This window comes from Emys orbicularis, chromosome 6, assembly GCF_028017835.1.
Source record: "Emys orbicularis isolate rEmyOrb1 chromosome 6, rEmyOrb1.hap1, whole genome shotgun sequence".
Lineage (NCBI taxonomy): Eukaryota > Metazoa > Chordata > Testudines > Emydidae > Emys > Emys orbicularis.
This window is the reverse complement of record NC_088688.1, coordinates 100360663-100383374: the sequence shown is the minus strand read 5'-3', so window position 1 is coordinate 100383374 and position 22712 is coordinate 100360663. Positions and strand designations below refer to the sequence as shown.

The 22712-nt window shown below is 40.3% G+C and overlaps 1 protein-coding gene across 2 annotated transcripts in view; it reads left to right on the top strand.

The window, feature by feature from the left end:
- LOC135880484 (guanine nucleotide-binding protein G(q) subunit alpha) overlaps positions 1-21475 on the top strand; it is a 209702-nt gene extending 188227 nt beyond the window's left edge. For both annotated transcript variants that reach the window (XM_065406787.1, XM_065406788.1), the window contains 2 exons: positions 17685-17838; positions 21285-21475. In XM_065406787.1, coding sequence (XP_065262859.1) covers positions 17685-17838; positions 21285-21475 — 345 coding nt within the window. The remainder of the gene's footprint in view (positions 1-17684; positions 17839-21284) is intronic.
- The last annotated feature ends 1237 nt before the right edge of the window (positions 21476-22712 follow it).

The window sequence follows — 22712 nt, the reverse complement described above, 5'->3', positions numbered from 1 at the left end:
GGTTTACTTCATGGCTGACCATGCTTCACTTTTCTCTGAAGTTTGTAGAAGCATCTGCATTAGTCTTTTGGTTGTCTGCACTTCTTTCAGCCTTCAGTAGCTCACAGGATTGAACCTTAGAAGATCATATAGCAGCTGTCAAGCCACTGTATCCCCCAAAACACCCATAAATCATTTTATCTTTTGTGCCAGTAGCATGTGATGTGTGTGTGTGTGTGTGTGTATTCATCTATCTTAATATACACACATTTTTGTTTCTATTTCTGTACATACAAACATTTTGTGAGTTAAATGCTCGTGAAACATGCTAGAGGGAGCGCCCTTGAGAATAAAGCCACAGAACAAGGTTAGCATGAGTTGAAGCCTCACGCTGTTCCTCAGCTCTGATATGGAAGGTCCAGTAAAGGAGTCAGAGGGAAGCTTAGCCACTGATCACTGGCCCCTTTGCTGAGACTTCCAACAATGTTTCCAATTGATGCCACTATTGGTGGCAATTTTGGCATATAGACAGTTATCCTATGGAAGAAGATCAGAGACTACTACGTTCATTTCACAGTAGTACTTATTAGAGATGGACAAGAAAATATCTTATTTTTTCCTGTGAAAAAATCTGACAAAAATATTATTTTTTTAAAAAATAATAATAATAGTAATAAAGGTATTTGTTAAAAACTGAGAACTTTGGTTATCAATGAAAATTCAAATTTTGTTAAAAAAAAGTTCATTTCGTTGAAAAACTTTATTATTAGGGCTGCCAATTAATTGCAGTTAACACCTGTGATTAGCTGAAAAGAAAATAACGTGTTGATTTTTTAAAACACGTTAATTGCATACCTCTGGGCAGGGAAGGCAGTATCGGCAGCATGGGAGCTGAAGCCCCAGCCCACAGCTCTGGAGGCAGCGGGAGGGCTGGAGCCACATGCCCCAAGCCCCGAGAGAAGCTGGAGCCCCAAGCCAGCCTGAAGGCCCAAGCCCCCAGCCCAGAGCCTATATTTGACCTCATAGAAAAATCCAAAAATATTTAAATTAATGTTATTCTATTGTTATTTAACAGTGCAATTAAAACTGTGATTAATTGTGATTTGTTTTTTAATCACTTGAGAGCCGTATTTATTATATAGATATATAAGAAACATTTTGACAGAAATGTTTTGACCAGCTCTGGTAGTTACGTGATTTGATAATTGTTTAGACCAGGGGTAGGCAACCTATGGCACGTGCGCCGAAGGCGGCACGCAAGCTGATTTTCAGTGGCACTCACACTGGCCACCGGTCCGAGGGGCTCTGCATTTTAATTTAATTTTAAATGAAGCTTCTTAAACATTTTAAAAACCTTATTTACTTTATGTTCAACAATAGTTTAGTTCTATATTATAGACTTATAGAAAGAGACCTTCTAAAAACGCTAAAATGTATTACCGGCACGCGAAACCTTAAATTAGAGTGAATAAATGAAGACTCGGCACAGCACTTCTGAAAGGTTGCGACCCCTGGTTTAGACTATGAAGCCTTCTACTAAAGTTTAATGAATTTCAACTGTATTTGAGCCCATCTTACCTGGTGAAGGGACCCTTTTATAATATATTGCAAGTTAAATTATAGCTATTTAAGATTCATGAGAAGATTTGCCTTTGTTTTGGATCTGATTTAAAAATACAGTTTTTAATTGCACAGAGCAATTTTTTACACCCCAGTTGCTCCTCTTTGGAGTGCTGGTCTGCAGCGAGACGTAAGACAAGTGAAAAGAATAAAGCGATCTTTCCTGAGCTCTGTATGTGCTTGAGGCATTCTCTTATTGGATTTGAGCTGCTCATCACAATACTCATGACAGCATCAGTTACAGCAGTATTGTCTTCTGACTTTGTTTCTTAGTTAAATATATGCATTTGTGTGTTTATATTTCATAGTGGGGACAAATCTTAAGAGCTGTGCATTGTTTCGATATTTTGAAATAGTGGAGGAGAGCTCTAGGGAGCCTCCATACTTACTCCCCAGTTCCCTGATTTTACTTCCCATATTACAGTCTATTTGTATTTCTGGCAAAGAAACACTAGATGAGACTTCTTCTCTAGCCATTCAGTGCAGCTTCTTTCGTAATTGGTGGGTTTCCTAGTAAGATAAGCAAGACACTCAGAATTAATGTTGACCTTCCATCCTTCTGAACACTCTAAAAGAGGCTCACCAGTACCCTCTTTGTCATATTGAAATGGTGACAGAACTGAGTGTCTTCAACATACTAAAAACATTACAACTCACTGACACTCCACAATACCATTCTTCATAGCAAAAGTCCAGTCCTTCTTCCAAACCCCTCTTAATCCAGGTGAACAGCCCAACATTAAAAACTTTGCTCCCTCCCACATGAGACCACCATAGTACAGAGTAACTTAATTGTCCTAAAGATCTGAAGTGGGGTAATGTTAGCAGGCCAGTTTTCTCAGTTTCCTCTCTACACCTGTGTCATGATAGTACACATTAACTGATTTGTGTAAAGCTATTTTTTTTCCTGTTAGTTGACCTAAAGAAGGTCAAGATAGTGTCCTTCCATTTTAATTGTATTTCTTCTCTCTGCTTTGCCTTCTCCACAGTTCTGCTCTGGAAGCTCTTCTAACATAAGTGCTCATCTGCTCATTTGTGATCTGTCTCAGTTTACCAGCACAAACATACACACGATCCACTTTCTCTATAAAACTTGGTCATCCCCCCAAAATTGTTAAAATTAACTATTTAAATTGAAAATACTTCAGGGGAAAACCAAGTATTTGATACTTCTGTAGCTGATTTTGTTTGCTGTGTAACTTATAATTTGCCCACTAGATGGCATTCTAGGCAACCATAAAGACATTTAGTGTAAGTGTTAAATAAATCTTATTCCACTACTGATTCTATACTGGTACATGTAAATATTGTGCTCATCTTATTGATTTAAAAAATGTAGTCTTTCCTATTGGGAATAAGCACTGTTTTCTTCCTTCAGCTTTTAATCGGCTTTTTGGCCCTTCCACAGACATGTAAGACACACATGGATTTGTCCCATTGTTGCCAAATAATGGTTATTTGTGTAAATTAGGTTAAAATGACACCATTAATAGAATTTATTATTTCTGCAATTGTAGAAGTAATAAGTAATTTTTTCTAAGACATGATAAATATAAAGAAATATAATTCTATTGCAGTGCTGAAAGAGAAATTAGGTTTTTTTACATTTGAACTAAAAATATAGACTTTTTACATATACGGAAGAAATAAATCTGTAAAAACTGGGGATTGCTAAGGCTAACTCAGACCGTAAGTTTGGATTTGGCAAAAAGTGTGAGAAAAACACTGTATGTGTATGTCTAGTAATTTTTTATATCTATAAATGCTAAATATAATTCCCCCTTTCTCCCCTTCCCCCCAGTGTAACAAGATAATTTATTCATAGCACTTCTATATAGTAAAAAAGGGACACACAATGATAAAATCAAGGTGAAGTTGTCTCATTTTATTTGATTTAAGGGGATTATTTCATGACATAACAATGAGCGGCTCTGTTACTTAAATCACAGTGTTTGGGAATTAAGTACAAAAAATGTGTCTCAGATGATTAATAAGGAAATAATAATGTTGTCCTAGAATACATGATCTGCTGTATTCTGACATAAATATTGGTTCAATCCACTCCTTGTACTGGTGCATTATGCCAATAGTTAGGTTTGCAAATTGGATGAATCACTTAATACTGTTTCAAGGTAAATGAGGTATATTAAAAGAATGCTATGGTACAGAGCAAACATTGATACACGTATCTAGTGAAGAGAAGAGCGAGGGAAACAAAGGAAAAACCTCTGCAAATGTTTGTGCCTCCATACATGTGCATATGTCTACACATGTCACTAAAAAACAATGTTCCCTCTAATTTTTCCCATGTGTGTGCAGAATGAATGTTGTTACATGCATTAATATGGAGGTGATGTGTGGTGGGAGCGGAGCCAAGGGGTTCGGAGTGTGGGAGGGGGCTCAGGGCTGGGGCAGAGGGTTTGGGTGTGGGGGAGGGAGGGCTCTGGCTGGGGGTGTGGAATCTGGGGTGGGGCTGGGGATGAGGGGTTCAGGGTGCGGGAGGGGGCTCATGGCTGGGTCAGAGGGTAGGGGTGCATGGAGAGTGAGGACTCTGTCTGGGAGTGCGGGCTCTGGGGTGGGGGTGAGGGGTTCAGGGTGCGGGAGGGGGCTCAGGGCTGGGGCAGAGGACTGGGGTGCAGGCAGGTGAGGGCTCCCGCTGGGGGTGTGGGCTCTGGAGTGGGGCCAGGGTTGAGGGGTTCAGGGTACGGGAGGTAGCTCAGGGCTCGGGCAGAGGGTTGGGTTGTGGGGGGGGTGAAGGCTCCAGCTGGAGGTGTGGGCTCTGGGGTAAAGCCGGGGCTGAGGGGCTTGGGGTACAGGCTGCCCCAGGGCCGCAGCGAAGACAGAGAACTCCCCCCAGCCCTCTTTCCCCACAGCAGCCCGGGGCCGGCGGAGAGGCGCCTCTCCCCAGTCGCAGCAGCTCCGGGGCTGGGGGAGAACATCTCTCTCCGGCCGCGGCAGCTCCGGGGCTGGGGGAGAGTGTCTCTCCCTGCCTTGCCATGGCAGGTCCGGGGCTGGGGGAGAGCATTTCTTCCCGGCCGCAGCAGGTCCGGGGCTGGGGGATAGTGTCTCTCCCTGCCTTGCCATGGCAGGTCCGGGGCTGGGGGAGAGCATTTCTTCCCGGCCGCAGCAGGTCCAGGGCTGAGGGAGAGGTGCCTCTCCTCGTCGCAGCCCTGAGCGCCTGTGCAGCTCTTGATAGGCTGCTGCACGGTCGCGCAGCTTAGGGGGAGCATAGCTAGGAAAACCTTCTGTAATAGCTGAGAAACTATTTAAAAGCTGGTTTAGCTAGTCTTTTTCTGCCCTAATCTTCCTCCTGTATTTTTTCATCCCCTTTACTAATATAACAAATTAAGAAGCTAATGCTTAATTCGGAAAGTGTTTGCGACAGTTTGGATAGAAACTTATCCAGAGACTATGAGTGCAAATTTCAATATTGCTGGCTTAGGGAAGATTCAAAGTGATGGATATGTGCTTGAATCATATGGGACAACATGCTAGCAACAGCTGGTTTGAATTTTATTTTATTCTAGTTTATAATATACATTTTCCTAAAAACAATTCCAGAGTTCCTTCTGTGATCCCTAAAGCTTCTGCATACGAAATATTGTACAGCTCTTTTTGCAAGCTGCTGTTATATACTGAACATTATTGGCATAATTTGCATTTACACTTAAAACAACTTTGCACTGCTCTAGCAGTGCAAGAGGGTCCTAAAGTGGAAGTAAATATAATTACTCTTACTTTAAAGCCCCTCCACACTGTCAGAGCAGTGTAAAGTGGCCTTGGTGTAAAGGAGAATTAGGCTCAAAATATACACACGCATATGCGCGAATGTACACATACATACACATATTAGTTTCTCATACAGTTTCTGATTTATACTTAAACTAAACAGCGAAAAGGTCTATTACGCATTTATACCAAATGTACAGTGAACGTACTTGTATAACAGGTTTGTAAACGTATTTATGAATAGTTTGGATTCAGTTCACTGCTGTGCTTGAGTTCATGCTATTCATTACACACAATTATTCAGACAACCAGTGGTAGTTGTGAAAATGTCATGCATTCATGCCAGAATTATATGATTTGGGATTCATTTTTCACTAGTCATAATTCATCATTCTTCATTCACCACTGGCTATTCCTCTTATAAAGTTTCAGTCAGGAAAGAGAAAGTAAAATGTGACCAATCAAATACCATAAATTGCAAATAAAGTATAGCAAATGACATTCTGTGAACCACCATAGTCTGAAAGTTATTCATCAAAACTGTTAGGTAATTATGGCTGGTCCAAGAATTTTTCTCAAAGTTTGGGTTTAAAAAGAAAAAGGAAAAAAAACTTTACAGACAAATTAAAAAGTGTAGTGAGAAAATTTCATTTGTTTGGAATTTTCAGTAAAAAAAAATTGAAATAAAACCAATCCAAAAATGTTGTTTCATCTCATTTAATAGCCATTCCTTTACTATGTGCTAATTAGTAGAATTCATCATCATTCCGAAGCCAATCTCTGTATAAAGCTGTGGAGCATAGGAGATGGGAATAATTATTATTAATAGAAGGTTTGGCTTCAGAGTAAAAATGTAAAATATATTTACTTCTTTTTCGTAATGGGTAAATCTCAGTGAAATACAGTAAGGGGCAAATCCTTCTCCAAATGCAAAAGCCCCAGAGACGCACAGCAATCACTATGGCTTTTCTCCATGCAGGCCACAAACTGGGAGAGGCCAGTCAGAGGTAGCAGTATGCATGCTGTAGATTTTTTTCACTCTGTTGTGAATAGGACAGTTTATCAGAGCGATTTAGACCCCAATTCAGCAGAGCACTTAAGCATGTGCCTAACATTAAGCAGAGGAATAGTTCCATTAACATACTCATATGCTTAAAGTTAGATCAGAATTCTTTGTGTGAGTAACTGCTGATATCAAGTGACTTCTTCTCTTCCCCTATTATTTGTTTTGGGAGCTGAAGGAAGTTATTGTATCAATCATAGAGCTCTTGTTCTTCATTGTAATTATATTAAGTTGTTTAGTGATAGACTAATAAAAAGTCATACTAATACAGAACAGTAATAATACACATCATGCTCAGGAATTTGCATTGCAACATTTTACTGGAAAGTTCAGTTTCTGTTGGAATTTATGCTATAATTTCTCATCCATGTGATTTCTGAGAGGTCTCTCTGCTCCCCACTTCATTTCTCACTCTCCTCTGGCAAACATTATAGTAGATAAAAGGTTTTATATGCGGTCTTTTATTTTTAATAGAAGCCACAGACTGCTGATGTGTGGTATTGATGGTTTCAGTTGCTGGTTATCCATGGTGGCTTCTGAAGATTCTTGTAAACCATGGAGAGTTTTAAAAGGGCATTAAGGAACACCCTCCTCTGTACCTTTCTTATAAGGACAAGAAAAGGGCACTGTTGATGGTCTCTCCCCACAGCACTCAGAACCAACAGCAGCCATCTTTACTTTTACTTGTGTCTTGAAGCTAAGCTCAATTCTGAAAGGAGCACACAGACAAAAGTAAGGATTCTGAAATGGGAAAAAGTAGATTTACACCCTTCTTCTTGCTTATTAATAGTTGCCTGTTTGCAGATTTTGAGCCACAGATTTTATTATGGTTTGCACTAGATAAACTTCAAGCTTGAACTTGAAAGTGGGTGTCTGTTCTCTTCTGAGGTGGTGGGAACCTCATCAATTTACAAGTTTGGGCTTTGTAAACTTGTATCATTATTATTTATTTATTTATTTATTTATTTATTACTGCAATTCCTTTGAGAAAATGAATTAGCAACGTAAGAACCAACAAAGAAAATTGTAAAATACCTGAAAAACAGCTAACTGAAAATTCAAATGCAAAAACGTCATATCATACACTATAATATGTATTCTAAATAAATAAACAAACCCAAGAACATGTAACTAATTAGAAATTGCTGTGAAGAGAGTAGTCAAGGGGTTGCCTTATAAGGGATTTTATTACTCAATGAATGAGAATACACGATAATGCTCTGACTCTCCTGAATCAGAGGAAAAGGTCTGCCAAATCAGCTCTGCTCTGGGCAAGCAAGCAAAATTACTGTTTGCTTTCAGAAGGATCAGGACAGTTTCCAAAAGTCTGTTTTTTATAACCATGCCATATAAATATATAGTGTGGCTTTATAAAGGCTTGGAATTTATCAGTGTATCTTCATGTGTTATTGAAAAAGGCTGATGGGATTTAATTTACAGAGGTATAATATTTTTGTTGTTTTGTTACTATTAGTATTAAATACAGACAACACTCAACACTAATATGACTAACAAATGTAACTTGCATTTATGCTTTATGATGAAAATAAAATAAGTTGCATTAGAGGAGCCTTCCCCCATCCAAATAACCTTCCTGTTACATGCCTATGGCCACATTTTATTAATGAACATTACTGTCTTTCTCTAGTTATGATTGTACCTTAGCCACATATGGGTTCAAAAAGAGCTGATCCAGATGGGGTCCCCTGGATGTTTTTCCTTTCATTCTGAGGAATTACCATTTCAACCCCCAGTTCAGTAAGCAATGACCACTGACTAGTAGACAAACCAAAGAGCTCTTCTGAGGCCAGCATCACCAATGGTGCTTCAAGAATTGTTCACAAGAAGCCTTCTATTAAAATTAAAAAAAAAAAAAACAGATTTTCAGGGAGTGAGCTTCCTATCTGTTCCCATCCCCCACCCCACAATTTGGCAACAGTAAACAGGAAAAATGTCTCCTCTTTTCTGCTATGGCCCCAGCATATCAATGCCACAACATGCCTTCGGTGTGATGGGCTTGTGAGTGTAGTAACCAACAGCTTGCTTCTGCAAGTTAACTACGAAGCCTATTGTGAATGTGGTCAATAGCCGTAAAAGACAGAAGTGAGTATGAATTAAGTAGATTTACAATGTTTGTTTATCCAGGGGGTTATCTCCCCCCTCCTAAAATTTTCTCAGCTGGATTTTATTGTTGGAACTTTGTATTATAAGCTATTATAAATTATAAAACAAGCAAAACTTGAATTACAGGACTCTCTTTCCATCTTGGGTTTCCTTGACCTTTACAGTCATAATTTATGATGCTTCCATAATATGTCAATGCAATTAAAACTCTGTAATAAGTGATGTGACATATTTACATTGTACCTTTTATTCAAAAGGATCCCAGTGTACACTACAAATTAAATGAGTCATTTTCCCCATCAGTGAAATGCAACTAACTGTGGGATAAAATGCAGCAGCTACTTACTAATGTATATCTACACTACATAACACTTGAGGAAAGGAAAGGAAGAATAATGGGTCAGAATTCAGTGGCGTTAGGCCACCAGCTAGTTCAGCCAAATATTTCTAGATGATACTGTAAGGAAAATCAAGGCATGCAGATTATTACAAGGGCTGTGAAAAACTTTTGCATCAAAACCCCAAAACTGCCACTGAATTTCAAAACTGAAGTGAACCTTGTAGAGGGTTTGGGCAGTCTCCAGATCCTTCCTCTCTTTTACAGTCCTCCAGTTACCTGTGTCTTCTGAGGGCAGATGGTGGTCTGCAAATTATCCTCTCCATAGTATTCTGGGAAAATCAACTGGTATGATTCCTCATTTTGGGGATTGTTTTTGAGGGATGGAATAGGAACGGGTGCTGTTTGGCCTGTTCCTTCAGAATGGGCAAATAAATAGGTCTTTCATGAGAAGCCTCCTGAGAAGAGTGAACTGTCTCCCACCCAATTTGGTAACTTGGGCAACGCTCCTCCAGTTCCACTGATAACTGTGTCAATAACATCTGCATTCACGTGCCAGTGGGGAGAACTGAGAAGCTTGAACAGGCAGGAAATGGTAATAGCATGGCCATTCCTTACAACATCGATTTTTACTGATTCTTCTGATTTGATGGCAAGTCTCACAAAAGTGTCAGTTCATGGAATCATGGGCTTATGTCAGACTCTCAGCTTGTATTTAAAAAAGCAAGAACATTTCCAGCTCTCATACTTGTAGAAAAAAGCTTTGAAAACATGAAGTCCTAAAGGCTCAAAACCAAGAAGGCAAATAAAAACAACCCCAAATGTATTACTTTTTTAAAAAATCATGTGATTTTTAAGGCAATCTCATGAGTGAATGGGTCTGACTCATGATTTTTGAACACTTAGGGCTGACAATAGTGAGATAACTAAACGAGGGAGTGAAGCAGGATAGTGAATCACTCTGGTTTCATGGCAACGTTTACTAGGTTTACATTGAGACCCCAGAGCCCACCTTCAGTAGCCAAGCCATGTTCATGTCATGCCTTCCACCCCACACACCACTGTGCTGGAAGAGGTGCACGCACTGGGGCTTCTTCTCTCGAATAGCAGCACCACGCTGGTTCTCCGTCAAAGGGGCCTTCTGCAGCCATGGAAGAGGTGACCAGATTTGCTTCTTGGGGTCTTCAAGCTAGTACCTACAAAACAGAAGCTGTAAGCAGCCAGCACAAACCAAACACCGGCAATTTTTGCACAGTTCTAATAATTACTCAAGTTGGAGGTTGGGCACAATGCTCATTACTTTATATGTAATCTGAGAGAGAGTATTCCTAAAAAAAAACCCACCATACACTATTTGTTGTTTACTTTATGCCTCCATAACAGCACATAAGTTGGGCCTGATTCTCAGCTGTATAAATTGGCATAGCTCCAGCGGAGGTATGCTGATTTACCCCATACGAAGTTCTGGCTCTAAATGAGCAAAGGAAGAATGGGTTTGGGGGAATAACCACTGTTTGTATGGGATGTGTTCAAAACCAAACCTCTGTTCTCTTGTGGTACCTTTGTTGCATTAAAAATCTACAAGAAAGTAAAATCTATTGTATCCAACTGAAGAGGACAAAATGATCTTGCAAACACTTGTTAGGTGCAGTGCTTACTCCCCTGAGTAGTCGCTGTCTCATGGTTTCTACAGTATATATATTGTACATGCACGCATATGCAGAAATTATGTGTTACGTTTAAACCTGCTGTTGCTAGCCCATAGCCAGGAGGTTTTTCCAAATCTGATTTTAAACAATCCTTTGTTCCAAGTTTTAACTGAGGCTGGAAGGTTTGCAGAATCAAAATCGTCGGTTCTGGAGCTGGCTAACCTTGGCATAGCTATAGTCGCTGCCTCTGTTGGCCAAGTTTCAGGAGCATGTTTGACAGTGCTCAGGAAGTAGCCACATTTTGCTTATCCTGTACAAAAACGGCCTACAAACAAGGATATACATGATGGACAGCTAGAGATGTACTCCTGCCAGATATGACCCATCTTCAGCCATGGAACGGAAGGAAAGATTGGAAGGGGGAATGCCAGCACAAGTGTGTTGGTTTGGTGAAAATCCAACCCATCTTTTTAACTGTGACTGTAATACTTACAATCCTGAATTGGCAGTCTTTTCGGGGGAAGATTGCAGCCCTATCTGGAACTGGGTGTGGCAAGCAGGGTTCAAAAAGTCCTCACTTCTCTGTAGTCCTTTAGTATAAGAGTCCTGCTGAAAACAGCTCGCACATTATCAAATTTGTCAACTTTTTTATTTTTGTTTTAATTTTTAACCTCCAAAAAGGAACTTGGCACAAAGTGTGTTTTGTATTATTTTAGTTTTTATGTCAAATAGGCCACATAATTATGTGATCCTGTGCAGGATACAAAGGCAAATAAAGAGCTTTATTCTTAACAGATGACCAAATAAATTAATTAATTCAAAAGAGAAAGTACTCCCACATGTATGATGGTCACAAATGGTCAGTGTTTTCTGTAATACTTTCAGAGTGGTTCCCCCACCCCTTTTCTTTTCTGTGTATTTGTTTGAAAATCAAATTATTCATTACAAATTATTATATAGCAATTAACATGAGGTTTACAGGATGGAGCAATAATGTTTTCCATCTGTGCTCTTACAGTAGAGAGTAGGTTTGTTTTTAAAGGAAAACCAGAGTACAAGCAGTATTAGAAGAACTCTCTATGGAAAAATTTATCTGAAATTGTATTTGCCTGTTAGTTGTGATGTATGAGCATAGGTTACCCACTCTTAGGTTTTCAGTATTCGTTTATTTATTACAATTCATAAAACCACATGTATCCAGTGTTCAAGATGTGTTTACAATTGATATTTTATAAAATAATAAAATAACCCCTAGTTAACCCATTATAAACACTAACACTCATCCACCCCCACCCCAAACACACCTGCGACTTGACCTTGCAAACAGATAGGTACATGCTTAACATTACACCCATGGGTAAGCCAAGCACATGCTTAGGTAGTTGCAGGATTGGGGCCTGAGATCTTTCCCACTCAACCCATACTCTCCCATTCCTCCCTCCCCTTAAAAAAGTCATGTGAAAAAAGACTGCAGCATGCCCTAAAAGTCAACAGACTTAGACTCTGTTGGATCAAAGGGTGAGCTGTTTTAGAAGTATCGTGAACTTGAGCATCCCAGGTGATCTCAACTCTTTAGGTGAAACCATGGAGAACAACTGTCTAAGACCTTCCTTAAGTCCAAACCATGACCTTGAATTTCACCTAGGATCAAATTGAAAACACTCTAAAGGCAGTGCTGTGGCCAGCATCAGTGCAGAAGTAATGGTGGCAATACCCCACCCCCACAATAGTCTTGCAGACCTCCCCACAACTTCCTTTGGAGTTGAGACCCCCACAGTTATAACACCATAAAATTTCAGATTTAAACATCTGAATCCATGAAATTTCAAATGTTTTAAATCCTCTGATCGTGAAATTTATCAACATGGACGGTGAATTTGGTAGGGCTCTAATTATAACTATAAAACCGTCCACATGTAAAGGAAAATGGAATATCCACTTTGCCAAGAGCAGATGGGGAAGGGAAAAAAGAGCCAGTCTTAGTCATTGTTACTATGGGAACTTCCAGAAATAACTTAGGATTGAGTGAGAACTCACAAAATTGCAAACTTGAAGTACCAAAATGTGGACAAATTCCATGAGACGAGGAGCAGATGTTACCTCTGCCATTTCCTTTAGTGGTTTCCTCTAACTTACAAGTATTGCCTTTGTTTTAACTGGGCTGAGCGACAACTAGCTAGTTTTTATCCACGCTCAAAACACTGAGAAAACCTGTCAACTGCACCATCCGGATCCAGTGAAATACAGACACGGAGCTGAATGTGACCCGCATACTGAAATTTGAACTCTCTCTCTCTCTTTCTAATTGTTCTACAGGAAAGGGGGCTGCTGTGCACATGCTAGCCTGTCAAATGTTAGTTTGTATATTTTAAAAATTCTGGATAGGTGCGATGTTTGCTCTGTACTGCACCTTCTATTATTGTGCAGTGAATGAGGCAGGGCTGGTTGTGATTGCTACTAACTTTGCTTTTCAGGATTTTTCCATGCAGTTAGGTGAACACTCTCTGACTAGCCCTCTCAGGCAAGGGCTCCTATGGACTGTGCGTCACTGGCAATAGCAACTGACTTCAAAAGGTCATCAGAGTGCATTTGGTTCAGCAAAGAGATCTCTCTCTCTTAGTCATCAGAAACGGGAGTGGAGCAAGTCTTTCCCCTCCCTACTGAAGCTAGGGAAATCAGAGCCACTCTTTCTCCACTGTCCACATATTCAGAAGGGAAACAGTGCTCAGCAAATTAAGCACTGCCGGGCAGAGTGAGGAGCTGACTGATGATCTCTGCCTTATGCCCATGCAAGTGCCAGTCAATCTGTGTTCTGCTGTCTTCTAACTAGGTACATTCGGGATATAAGACCAATACTGATGATGATTGATTTTTCTGGTAAATCATCATCCATTTATCTTAAAAGTCCTAGATACCAGCAAACAAAAACCGCACACCTCCTCTTACACCTCTTTTATACCAGTGTGTAACAGTTGATTTCAGTGGCATTATTCCTAATATGCATCAGTAAGACAGGAAAATCAGGCCCATAATGCAAATTAAAACACCTATCATCTTTCTTTCTTTTTTTCTTCTTCTTTATTTGTATATGTAATTATCTGCTTGTTTCTATCTCACTGTTTTTCTGATAAATTAATAAAATTTTTTGTAGGAATTTTTTACAGTGTAGTAACTAAAATTTATTTTATATACTTAGGGCGAAATTTACCCTCAGTTACACCTATGCAAACTCATTGACTCCAGTGGTGTAATTGAAGACAGAATGTGTCCCTCAGAGTTCTAAGCATGACATCAATATTTCATACCTTTATAGTGTGTGACTGTAAAATACAAAACTGCAAATTTTTCAGTAACTGATAAGCCTATAAGAACAAAAAAGGTGACTATATATGGCACCTTTCATACTCAAGGAATTTATAACTGTATGTTATAATGAATGGTATATACTTTTTATTAATGAGATGTTGCTTCTTTATTGTATGTGTCCCATAGAAAATTTCATTATTAGTAGTAATGCAGACTTGCACATGTAGAGTTAATAAGTTAAATGAATTTTGGTAAAAGACCTGTTTTAAGTATGAATGTTGACTTAGTCTGTGTGCTTTTTCTACTTCATCTTGTTTAGCATCCTGTTGAAAAAGAAACTGTAAAACATGTTAACTGTCTAATCTTTGCCAAGCATAGATTTCAGGAGTTTTCTTGGAACAAGAATCAGAAGATTATGCAAACTGGCAGAGGCGAATTAAGTTTTTGTGGGGCCCTGGGCCAGAGCAAGTGGCGGCCCCCTCCCCAACCCTTCCGCCTGCAGTCCCCCCGGCACTCCTGCTGGGGAAATTGGATCGGGACGCAGGGGCTTGCCCTGTCTCGCCCCGTCCCCCCCGCCTGGCACTCCTGCTGGGGTGGGGGCACAGGGCCTTGCTCCACTCCGCCCACCCGGCACTTCTGCTGAGGAGCGGGGGAAGCCCCCACTCTCTGGCAGGAGCGCTGGGCAGGTGGAGCAGGGCAAGCCTCCATGCCCCAACTCACTCCCCAGCAGGAGCACCGAGCAAGCGGGCAGAGCAGGTCGGGATGCAGGGGCACCCCAATTGGCCAGGGCCCCTGGGCACGAGCCCATTGGCCCAGTGGCTAATCTGCCACTGCAAACTGGCATGTTTTGTCTGTGTAACACTGTGTTGTGAAAATCAGAGAGAGAGACTTCTGCATTACTGTCAGATAGCTGGATGCGAATGTTGCAACTCCCATTAAGAGTTCTGCAAAGGGCATATAATTCAAGCTTGCATTAGTAATTCAAGCCACTATGTTTCCTGTGCACTTTGCTAATTATTCATAAGGTTTAAAGTGTTTTCAGTAGCTCTTTAATTTGCTGTGGAAGGAGAACATGCTGTTAGCCCACAAACGAAGATCTATACTGTATCTGTAAATGCCAAATTCAGTTAGGGATTTGGGGAGTGGAATCAAACTTTAAGTTATCCAAAAGTAAGGATTCAGAAATGTAGAAATGGTTTGCTGATGTCAGATGAAGTTATGATACAGCTCTATGGTTATGAAGGCCAAACTGGAAATAAAAATGATTTCAATTTAATTACTTTTGTGAGTTATAAATGGATTTGGGCATAGGTTTGTGGCAAGAAATCTATACCAGTGGTTCTCAAACACTTTTTTTCGCGGACCACTTGAAAATTGCTGAGGGTCTCGGCGGACAACTTAATGATCTTTCCAAATGTTGTTTGTACTGTTAGCTAACTAGTATAAAGCACTTTGGATAAAACGCTATATAAAAAAACATAATAATTAACGTTTTTTTTGTTCTACAAATAAAAACACACAAATCATATTTTAATATCAGTAGTCTTACCTTTCTAATGCAATAGATGTGCCTTCTCTCCCCCGCTGCGGCAGCCCCTGAGCTGGGGCTGGGAAGGAGTGAGGGTCTCTTCTTCTCTCCCCCACCGCAGCAGCTCCCAAGCTCGGGCTGGGAAGGAGGCCCATCTTTCCCCGGCAGCCCCAACCCTGGAAATGGGGAAAGTCACCTCTTTCTCTGGTCACCGCAGCCCTGCACGTCCCATATTCCCCCACCCCCTCTTCTCACCTCACTGCCCCCTCCCATCTACCCCCTATTCCCTCCAAGGCCACCACCTCACCTTACATGTGCATCTTCTCCAGGCTCTAGGTACCTAATTAGTGGAGCCATGCTGGCTCCACTAATTAGGTGGGTGGCCCTTCATTCTCTTGTATGCGGCTGTCCACCTTAAAGGGAACTATCTGCGGACCACCTGAATGGAGCTCACAGACCACTGGTGGTCCGTGGACCACAGTTTGAGAACCTCTGGCCAGGAGCGCTGCCAGCTTTTTTGCCGCCCTAGGCGGCGGAAGGTCCCGCCCCCGAAATGCCACCCCCGACAGAGGTGGCGGAAGGTCCGGCCACCGTGGTCACCACCTCCCAAATGTTAGCGCCCTAGGCGACCGCCTAGGTCGCCTAATGGGTTGCACCGGCCCTGCCTCTGGCCTATACAAAATGTTGAAGAAGCATGGTCTAGTGTTTAAAGCACAGACTTGACAGTCTAATGATTTAGAGTCTGTGCCCAACTATGCCAATGTCTTGATATAGTGACCTTGAGTGAGTCACTTGAACTTTCTGCGTGAAATCCTGGTTCCACTGAATTCAATGGGAGTTGAGTACTCTACACACTGGACTAAAGTTTATAAGAGTGGCCACCTCCTCCCGCACCCCTCTAGCTGCTTTGTGTGGAGCTAGGCAGCCTCTGATCATGCCTACCAGTTCAGGCCCCACGTGTGACTTAGGCAGCCGAATGCCTATCTTCCCCAGATATGTGGATCACTCTGGGGTTTAGGTGGAAAATAGGTGCCCAGGTACCTAGAGGGAGGCAGTAGTGTGCATGCCCAAAGGGAGGAACATAGGCACCTAGGGTACTTTTACTGCAAAAATATAGTTGCTGAGTGAGTTTACGTGCCTACAGGGTTAGGCAGCAGCCAAGTGTGAGTTTTGTGGAACACAATGGCACCTAAAAATGGGACTTAGGCGTCTAAGTACCTGTGTGGCTTCCACCTTCTATGCTTTAGTTTTCCCATATTTACTGTCTTAAAAGTATGTTGTGAGATTTAATTAATTATTGCAGAGCTTTGAAAATTCCAGTTGTTTATCCACCAATGTGAAACTTACCCTTATGAGAGGACTAACCTAACCATTTCTGCAGAGTTGATTTTTTCTTTTAACAAAAATGTTCCCAAGGAACTGAATGTAAAATTTACAAAAGCACACAAGTAAATAAAACCCAACTATAAAGCATTATCTTTGTCTCTGTACATGCGGCTTCAGTGCCTATGCTGGGGCTTATAGCCAAGCAGTGGTAAAATTAGCAGGGCTCCTGATTTTTTCATTGCTGCTCTTTAGAACACTGCAGGCAATGGCTAGACTGTAACAATCCTTTCACTTTCGTCATGCTGTTGCTACTGCTGTGCAAGTCTATGGGCAACAAGAGTTATGTCTAGAGCTATTCACAGGAGAGGAAGAAGAAGAGTTTTACCATAGTTAGCTGAAACAATGCTGAACCCAGTTTGTACTGCCCCTAAGTAAAGTCAGCATCATGTCAGATGATTAAATTCTTCTCAGTTGTATTAAAACACAATAAAATTTTGCAATATAGACAAGTCCTTTCAGATATAATTATAGATTTCTGGACTATGAAAACAATAATACAAATCCAGCTTATGTTTCAGTAGTGGTTAAGCAGTTAAGGTTGAAACACTAAACCAACAAAAACTAGGAAATTGAAAACAAAGAAGAATGCTCTCTCCTTAACTCGGCTCTTATGCTTTGTTTTTGTACATTTGGCTTTCTCTCCACACACTTTCCAGTAATGTGGGTTTGTGTACAGCTGTACACATAAATAGCCAGACTTTGTCAGTTCCTATTACACCTTTAACATTCATGGCCCATTTAAAAAAAAAATCATACTTATTGTACATTAGCCTCAACTTGCATAACTGAAACATTCTACAGATTTAACAAACTGTTTATACAGAAATTGTGATTTGAAGCTATAAAACCCTAGGGAGCAACAAGTAAATTCATATGATGGAATGGTTCCGTTTGCAAAATAAACACAGCTAACATATTTTGTGACCTCATCATTTCCTTTCTCTTTTTCTTATTTTCTTCCAGAACCGAATGGAGGAAAGCAAAGCACTGTTTAGGACAATTATCACATATCCGTGGTTCCAGAACTCTTCGGTCATTCTGTTCTTAAATAAAAAAGATCTTCTAGAGGAGAAAATTATGTACTCGCATCTAGTTGACTATTTCCCAGAGTATGATGGTAAGTAATATTGCAACACCAGAATTCATGCTCCAGATCTTGAGATACTGATTGCATTTACACTACAATGGTGATATGTGCAGGGCCGGCTCCAGGCATCAGCGCAGTAAGTAGGTACTTGGGGCGGCCAGGGGAAAGGGGTGGCACATCCAGCAATTCGGCGGCGGGTCCCTCGGTCCCTCTCGGAGGGAAGGACCTGCCACCGAAGTGCCACCAAAGAAAAAAGCGGCGTGGTGGAGCTGCCGCCGAAGTGCCGCTGATCGCGGCTTTTTTTTTTTCTCCCCACCGCTTGGGGTGGCAAAAACCCTGGAGCCCGCCCCTGGATATGTGGGAAACAGCATTGTATAAATTGCAGACAGACAGATCTTACCCTAAGCAATATGTACTGGAATGTCTACACTACCCGCCAGATTGGCGGGCAGCGATTGATCCAGTGGGGGGTCGATTTATCGTAGACGCGATAAATTGACCCCCGAGCGCTCTCCCGTCGACTCCTGTACTCCACCGCCACGAGAGGCGCAGGTGGAGTCGACAGGGGAGCAGCAGCAGTCGACTCACCGCGGTGAAGACACCACGGTAAGTCAATCTAAGTACGTTGACTTCAGTTATGTTATTCACGTAGCTGAAGTTGTGTAACTTAGATCACCGCCTCCCCCCCCCTCCGGTGTAGACCAGGCCTTAGGAATGTATTTAGTTTATATGGTACATAGAAGCTTGTAATGCAATAATCATCAACAGTTGTTTGCAGAGTTAATAGAATATGTACTTATGGCATCAATGATTAACTGATGGTTGAGAAGATGCAGTTATAACATGCTAGATTTAAAAACACGAGAAAAAGAAAAAATACAAATGAAAACAGCAATTTTGAGAACTTCTAATGTTTTCAAATAGACCACAGCCTTGTAGTATTTTTTGTAATGGCTATAGGAAAACAGGTAGAACATCAGGTAGATTTTCACCAGCTTCACTGGAAGTAATCACAAACCATGTATCATATTAAATAAGATTTCCCTAAAATGTATAAAGTCTATGGGTGAAATCCTGATCCCATTAAAATCTAGGAATTTTGCCGTTGACTTCACTGAGGCCAGGATTTTACTCTATACCTCCATTGTTTGTGGGGAGTGGAACGGTATCTGTGTGATATTAAATTATTTGAGATTTGCTGTTGTGATTTGTGATTTTAGATTTATGAGGGTTTTATATCTTCAGAATGCTTAGATTTTTGAAGAAATAGTCTCATGTTATCAGTGGACCTAATTTCAACCCAGCCTATAACTGAGTGCTTGCTGATCTAATTAAAAGCATATCTTTTTTTCCAGGAATTTAAGATATTTTGCTGCTGGTTTTGAACACAATGAATTTTTCGCCAAATATATTCATTTTCTTGCATATTTACATTTAACTTGGCTTTACAGTGCAAAAGAACATTTTTTTAAGAACTGGATATCTGAAGGGAACGTGGCATAAGTCCTTTCAGTGCTTCAAAGAGATCTGACTCCTCCCACCCTTCCACCACTCCATTTTTATAATGGAGTTTCCTTCATTCTAATTTTATGTTACTTATATAAGGTTTAATGTGCCTGTTCCAGAGAACATTATGCAGGTCACATACCAGTTGCTAAGGAAACTCACAGGATGTACATTCTGGAAGTTTTCATGAGGCGAAAGTGACGTTATTTAAGGTATCTGAGTGGAGGCTTTGCTTGGAGTGGAAGAAAAGTCCCAGGTTCATCTGGTGAGTGGACTGAAGGGCTGAGTACTTAACCTAAAGGCTCCATTGTCCCTACCAGAGAGTGAACAGCAGATTAGGCTACAAATTTGATGAGGCTTGAAAAAGGTAGTATCTCTAATTTTCAAGACCAAGATTAGGAAAACACTAGTTTATGATTTGAGAGACTTAGGTTATGGTCCTGCAAATTGTTCTGTGCAGTTGCAGGGATCCACTCATGTAGAACAACTACAAGGATCAGACCATAGTTATTATTTACAATTCAGCATAATTTTAGTTTGATAATCCTCTATCTATTTGAAAGCTGACAGTTGAATAGTAATTATTTTTAGTATTCTTTCAAGCCTAGGTCAGCCCCACCTACTAAGGTGTCCCAACACTTCCTGTTTTCAGTTGTTTATAACTTTGACAAACTTTTAACTATTTGGGTTGAAATTTTCCATGCTAGGTGTCTGCCCCAGGCTTAATCTAAAGACAAAGCTAGTGAAGAATATGTTGCTTTGCCCATTGTAAAAAAAATCTGGGGATCTTTTCTTTGAGACACTCTGGGGCCCCTACACTTTGGAGCACACTCACAAATGCTGGTCTGGGAAAGCAGCAACATGTGGTGACCACTCCTGCCGATTCCCTGAAATACTGGATTTGCATGGATGCACATTGGCTATTCCAAGTTGGGAGTGAGTGTTTGGTCCATTTGCCTCATGTGCATATAGCTGAACATGCAGCCTGGTTACATAGACTGCATGCCCTTCTGAGAATTGCAGCCTTAATTTTGATTTAATAGGATAATTATTGTGTGTAATTTAGATAAAACAATTGATTAGTTAGATCATTAACTTTTGTAATGTAACAACTTTGTAACAGAAGTGCATCGACTACAAAGCAACGGTATTTCATTATCAGCTAACGTTAAAATTAATGAAGTTCTATCTGAGACAGTGTCATCATAGTTTAGAATGTAACTCACTTAAACTCTGTATTAAAATCCTCAGACGTTGCTGTAAAAGTAGTAAATGTTACAGTACAAGATTAGTTTTTAGTTTAAACATGTACACTGAATTACAATACCCCAAACACTGGTTAACCCTTTGAAATTACTGAAAGATTAGTTATAAAAGGATTGATTTCTGTTTTGCTCATCCTTTGTGGTTACAGATTGTCCATTTCATTCTCCCATTTAATAGGGTATCTTGGTGGGGAAGGGGAATAATTGGCAGGAAAATACTTAGGCTCTCATGAGCATAATTTTATCTCTGAAATTTCCCTCAATTTTATTTTAAAAGGTCCTACTGAGAAGAAAAGAGCAAAGGCATGGTGTGAGTTGATTTATAAAATAATCTTTCCCTATTTCTCTCACACAGGTATCACAGACTACAACTTTCTTCCACCTACTGCTAGACCAGTGGTTCTCAAACTTTTGTACTGGTGACCACTTTGAAATAGCAAGCCTCTGAGTGCCACCCCCCCTTATAAATTAAAAACACTTTTTTATATATTTAACACCATTATAAATGCGGATACAAAGCAGGGTTTGGAGTGGAAGCTGACAGCTCGCGACCCCCCATATAATAACTTCGCAACCCCCTGAGGGGTCCCAACCCCCAGTTTGAGAACCCCTGTGCTAGACATAGTAGGATTCTCTCTGACAAAGAAGAAGCTCGTGCATTTGATTAGCTTTCGCAAAAACTAACTTTCTTTTCTAACCTAACAGGACCCCAGCGAGATGCACAGGCGGCACGAGAGTTCATTTTGAAGATGTTCGTGGACCTGAATCCTGACAGTGACAAAATTATCTACTCTCACTTCACATGTGCTACAGACACAGAGAATATCCGCTTCGTCTTTGCTGCTGTCAAGGACACTATCCTACAGTTAAACCTGAAGGAGTACAACCTGGTCTAACTGTGCCTAGTAGGCCCCCCAAAATTCCCTTCGGGCAATTGAAGATATACAAGAGGGACTGTATTATCTGTGAAAACGACTTGCATAATACTAATTTATTGCCGGCCTGGACTCTGTGAATGTTCACAGAGTTTGTAGTAAATATTATGATTTTATTTAAACTATATTGAGGAAAAACAAAAGATGCTGAAATACATTCACAGCATGTTTCCTCATTTTTTTAGGCAAAACCTTGTGACTCAGTGTATTTTAAATTCTCAGTCATGCACTCACAAAGGCTAGGGTTTTTTTGCTATTGAGGGAAAATCAAGCTGATTTCCCCTTTCCCTGACTCTTTCTTTCTCACTCTCTCCCCTTTCCTCCGCTGCATTTTATTATTGTTTTCAAAGGTACAATGGCCTTTTTTTTTCCAGTTGCATTCCTTGGCAAACTGTTTTCTCTACAGTGATCTGATCAGGAAAATATTATCATCACAATTTAAGCCATCAATCATTCTAATTTTACAGTATGTACTTTTTCTGAAAGATCAAAAGTATTGATACTGTGATTTTAAAATTCTTGACATGGATATTTTGCAAACTGTCTTCACACTGTGGGCTAGGATATTGGGATCAAAAACAGCAGTTGTAGTAACATGGATTTTAACTTTAGCTATAACATGGCAAATCAGAACGATGCATAGAAGACAGTAATGAAATGACTAAGGCAAAATGGCAATGTGGAATATGATCGAATTTCTTTTTAATTGCCATGTGTCCTTTCTTCTTTCTTTTCTTTCAAATCATAGATGCCAAACAAAAATGCCATAGACACTACATTTTCCCCAGCGGCTGCAGCCTGAAACAGTGTTTTTTCAGGTTGATTTTGTTTGTTTGTTTGTATTTTTTGTTTTTTGTTGTTTTTTTTTAGCTAGAGTTTTTAAAATATTTTTGACCACAATTTAAACATTATTTTTATTGTATAAAAAAAATTCATGTTGCCAAAACCAATAGCTTTGAAACGTAAGATACTAATTGAAATGCCAAATTGATTGATTGGGAAACTACCTGATTGAAACAACTGCCAAATGATAAAGAATTAAAGTTTTAGCTCATATGTTCCCCCCCCCCCCTTTTTTTTTTTTTTAAGAAAGTGTTCCATTTTGAATGCCAAAAACAGCAGGGAGTGAAAATGCTGTTGGGTGCATCATGCACATGCATATTGTCTATACTAATTTAAAGACAATTTTACTCTGTCC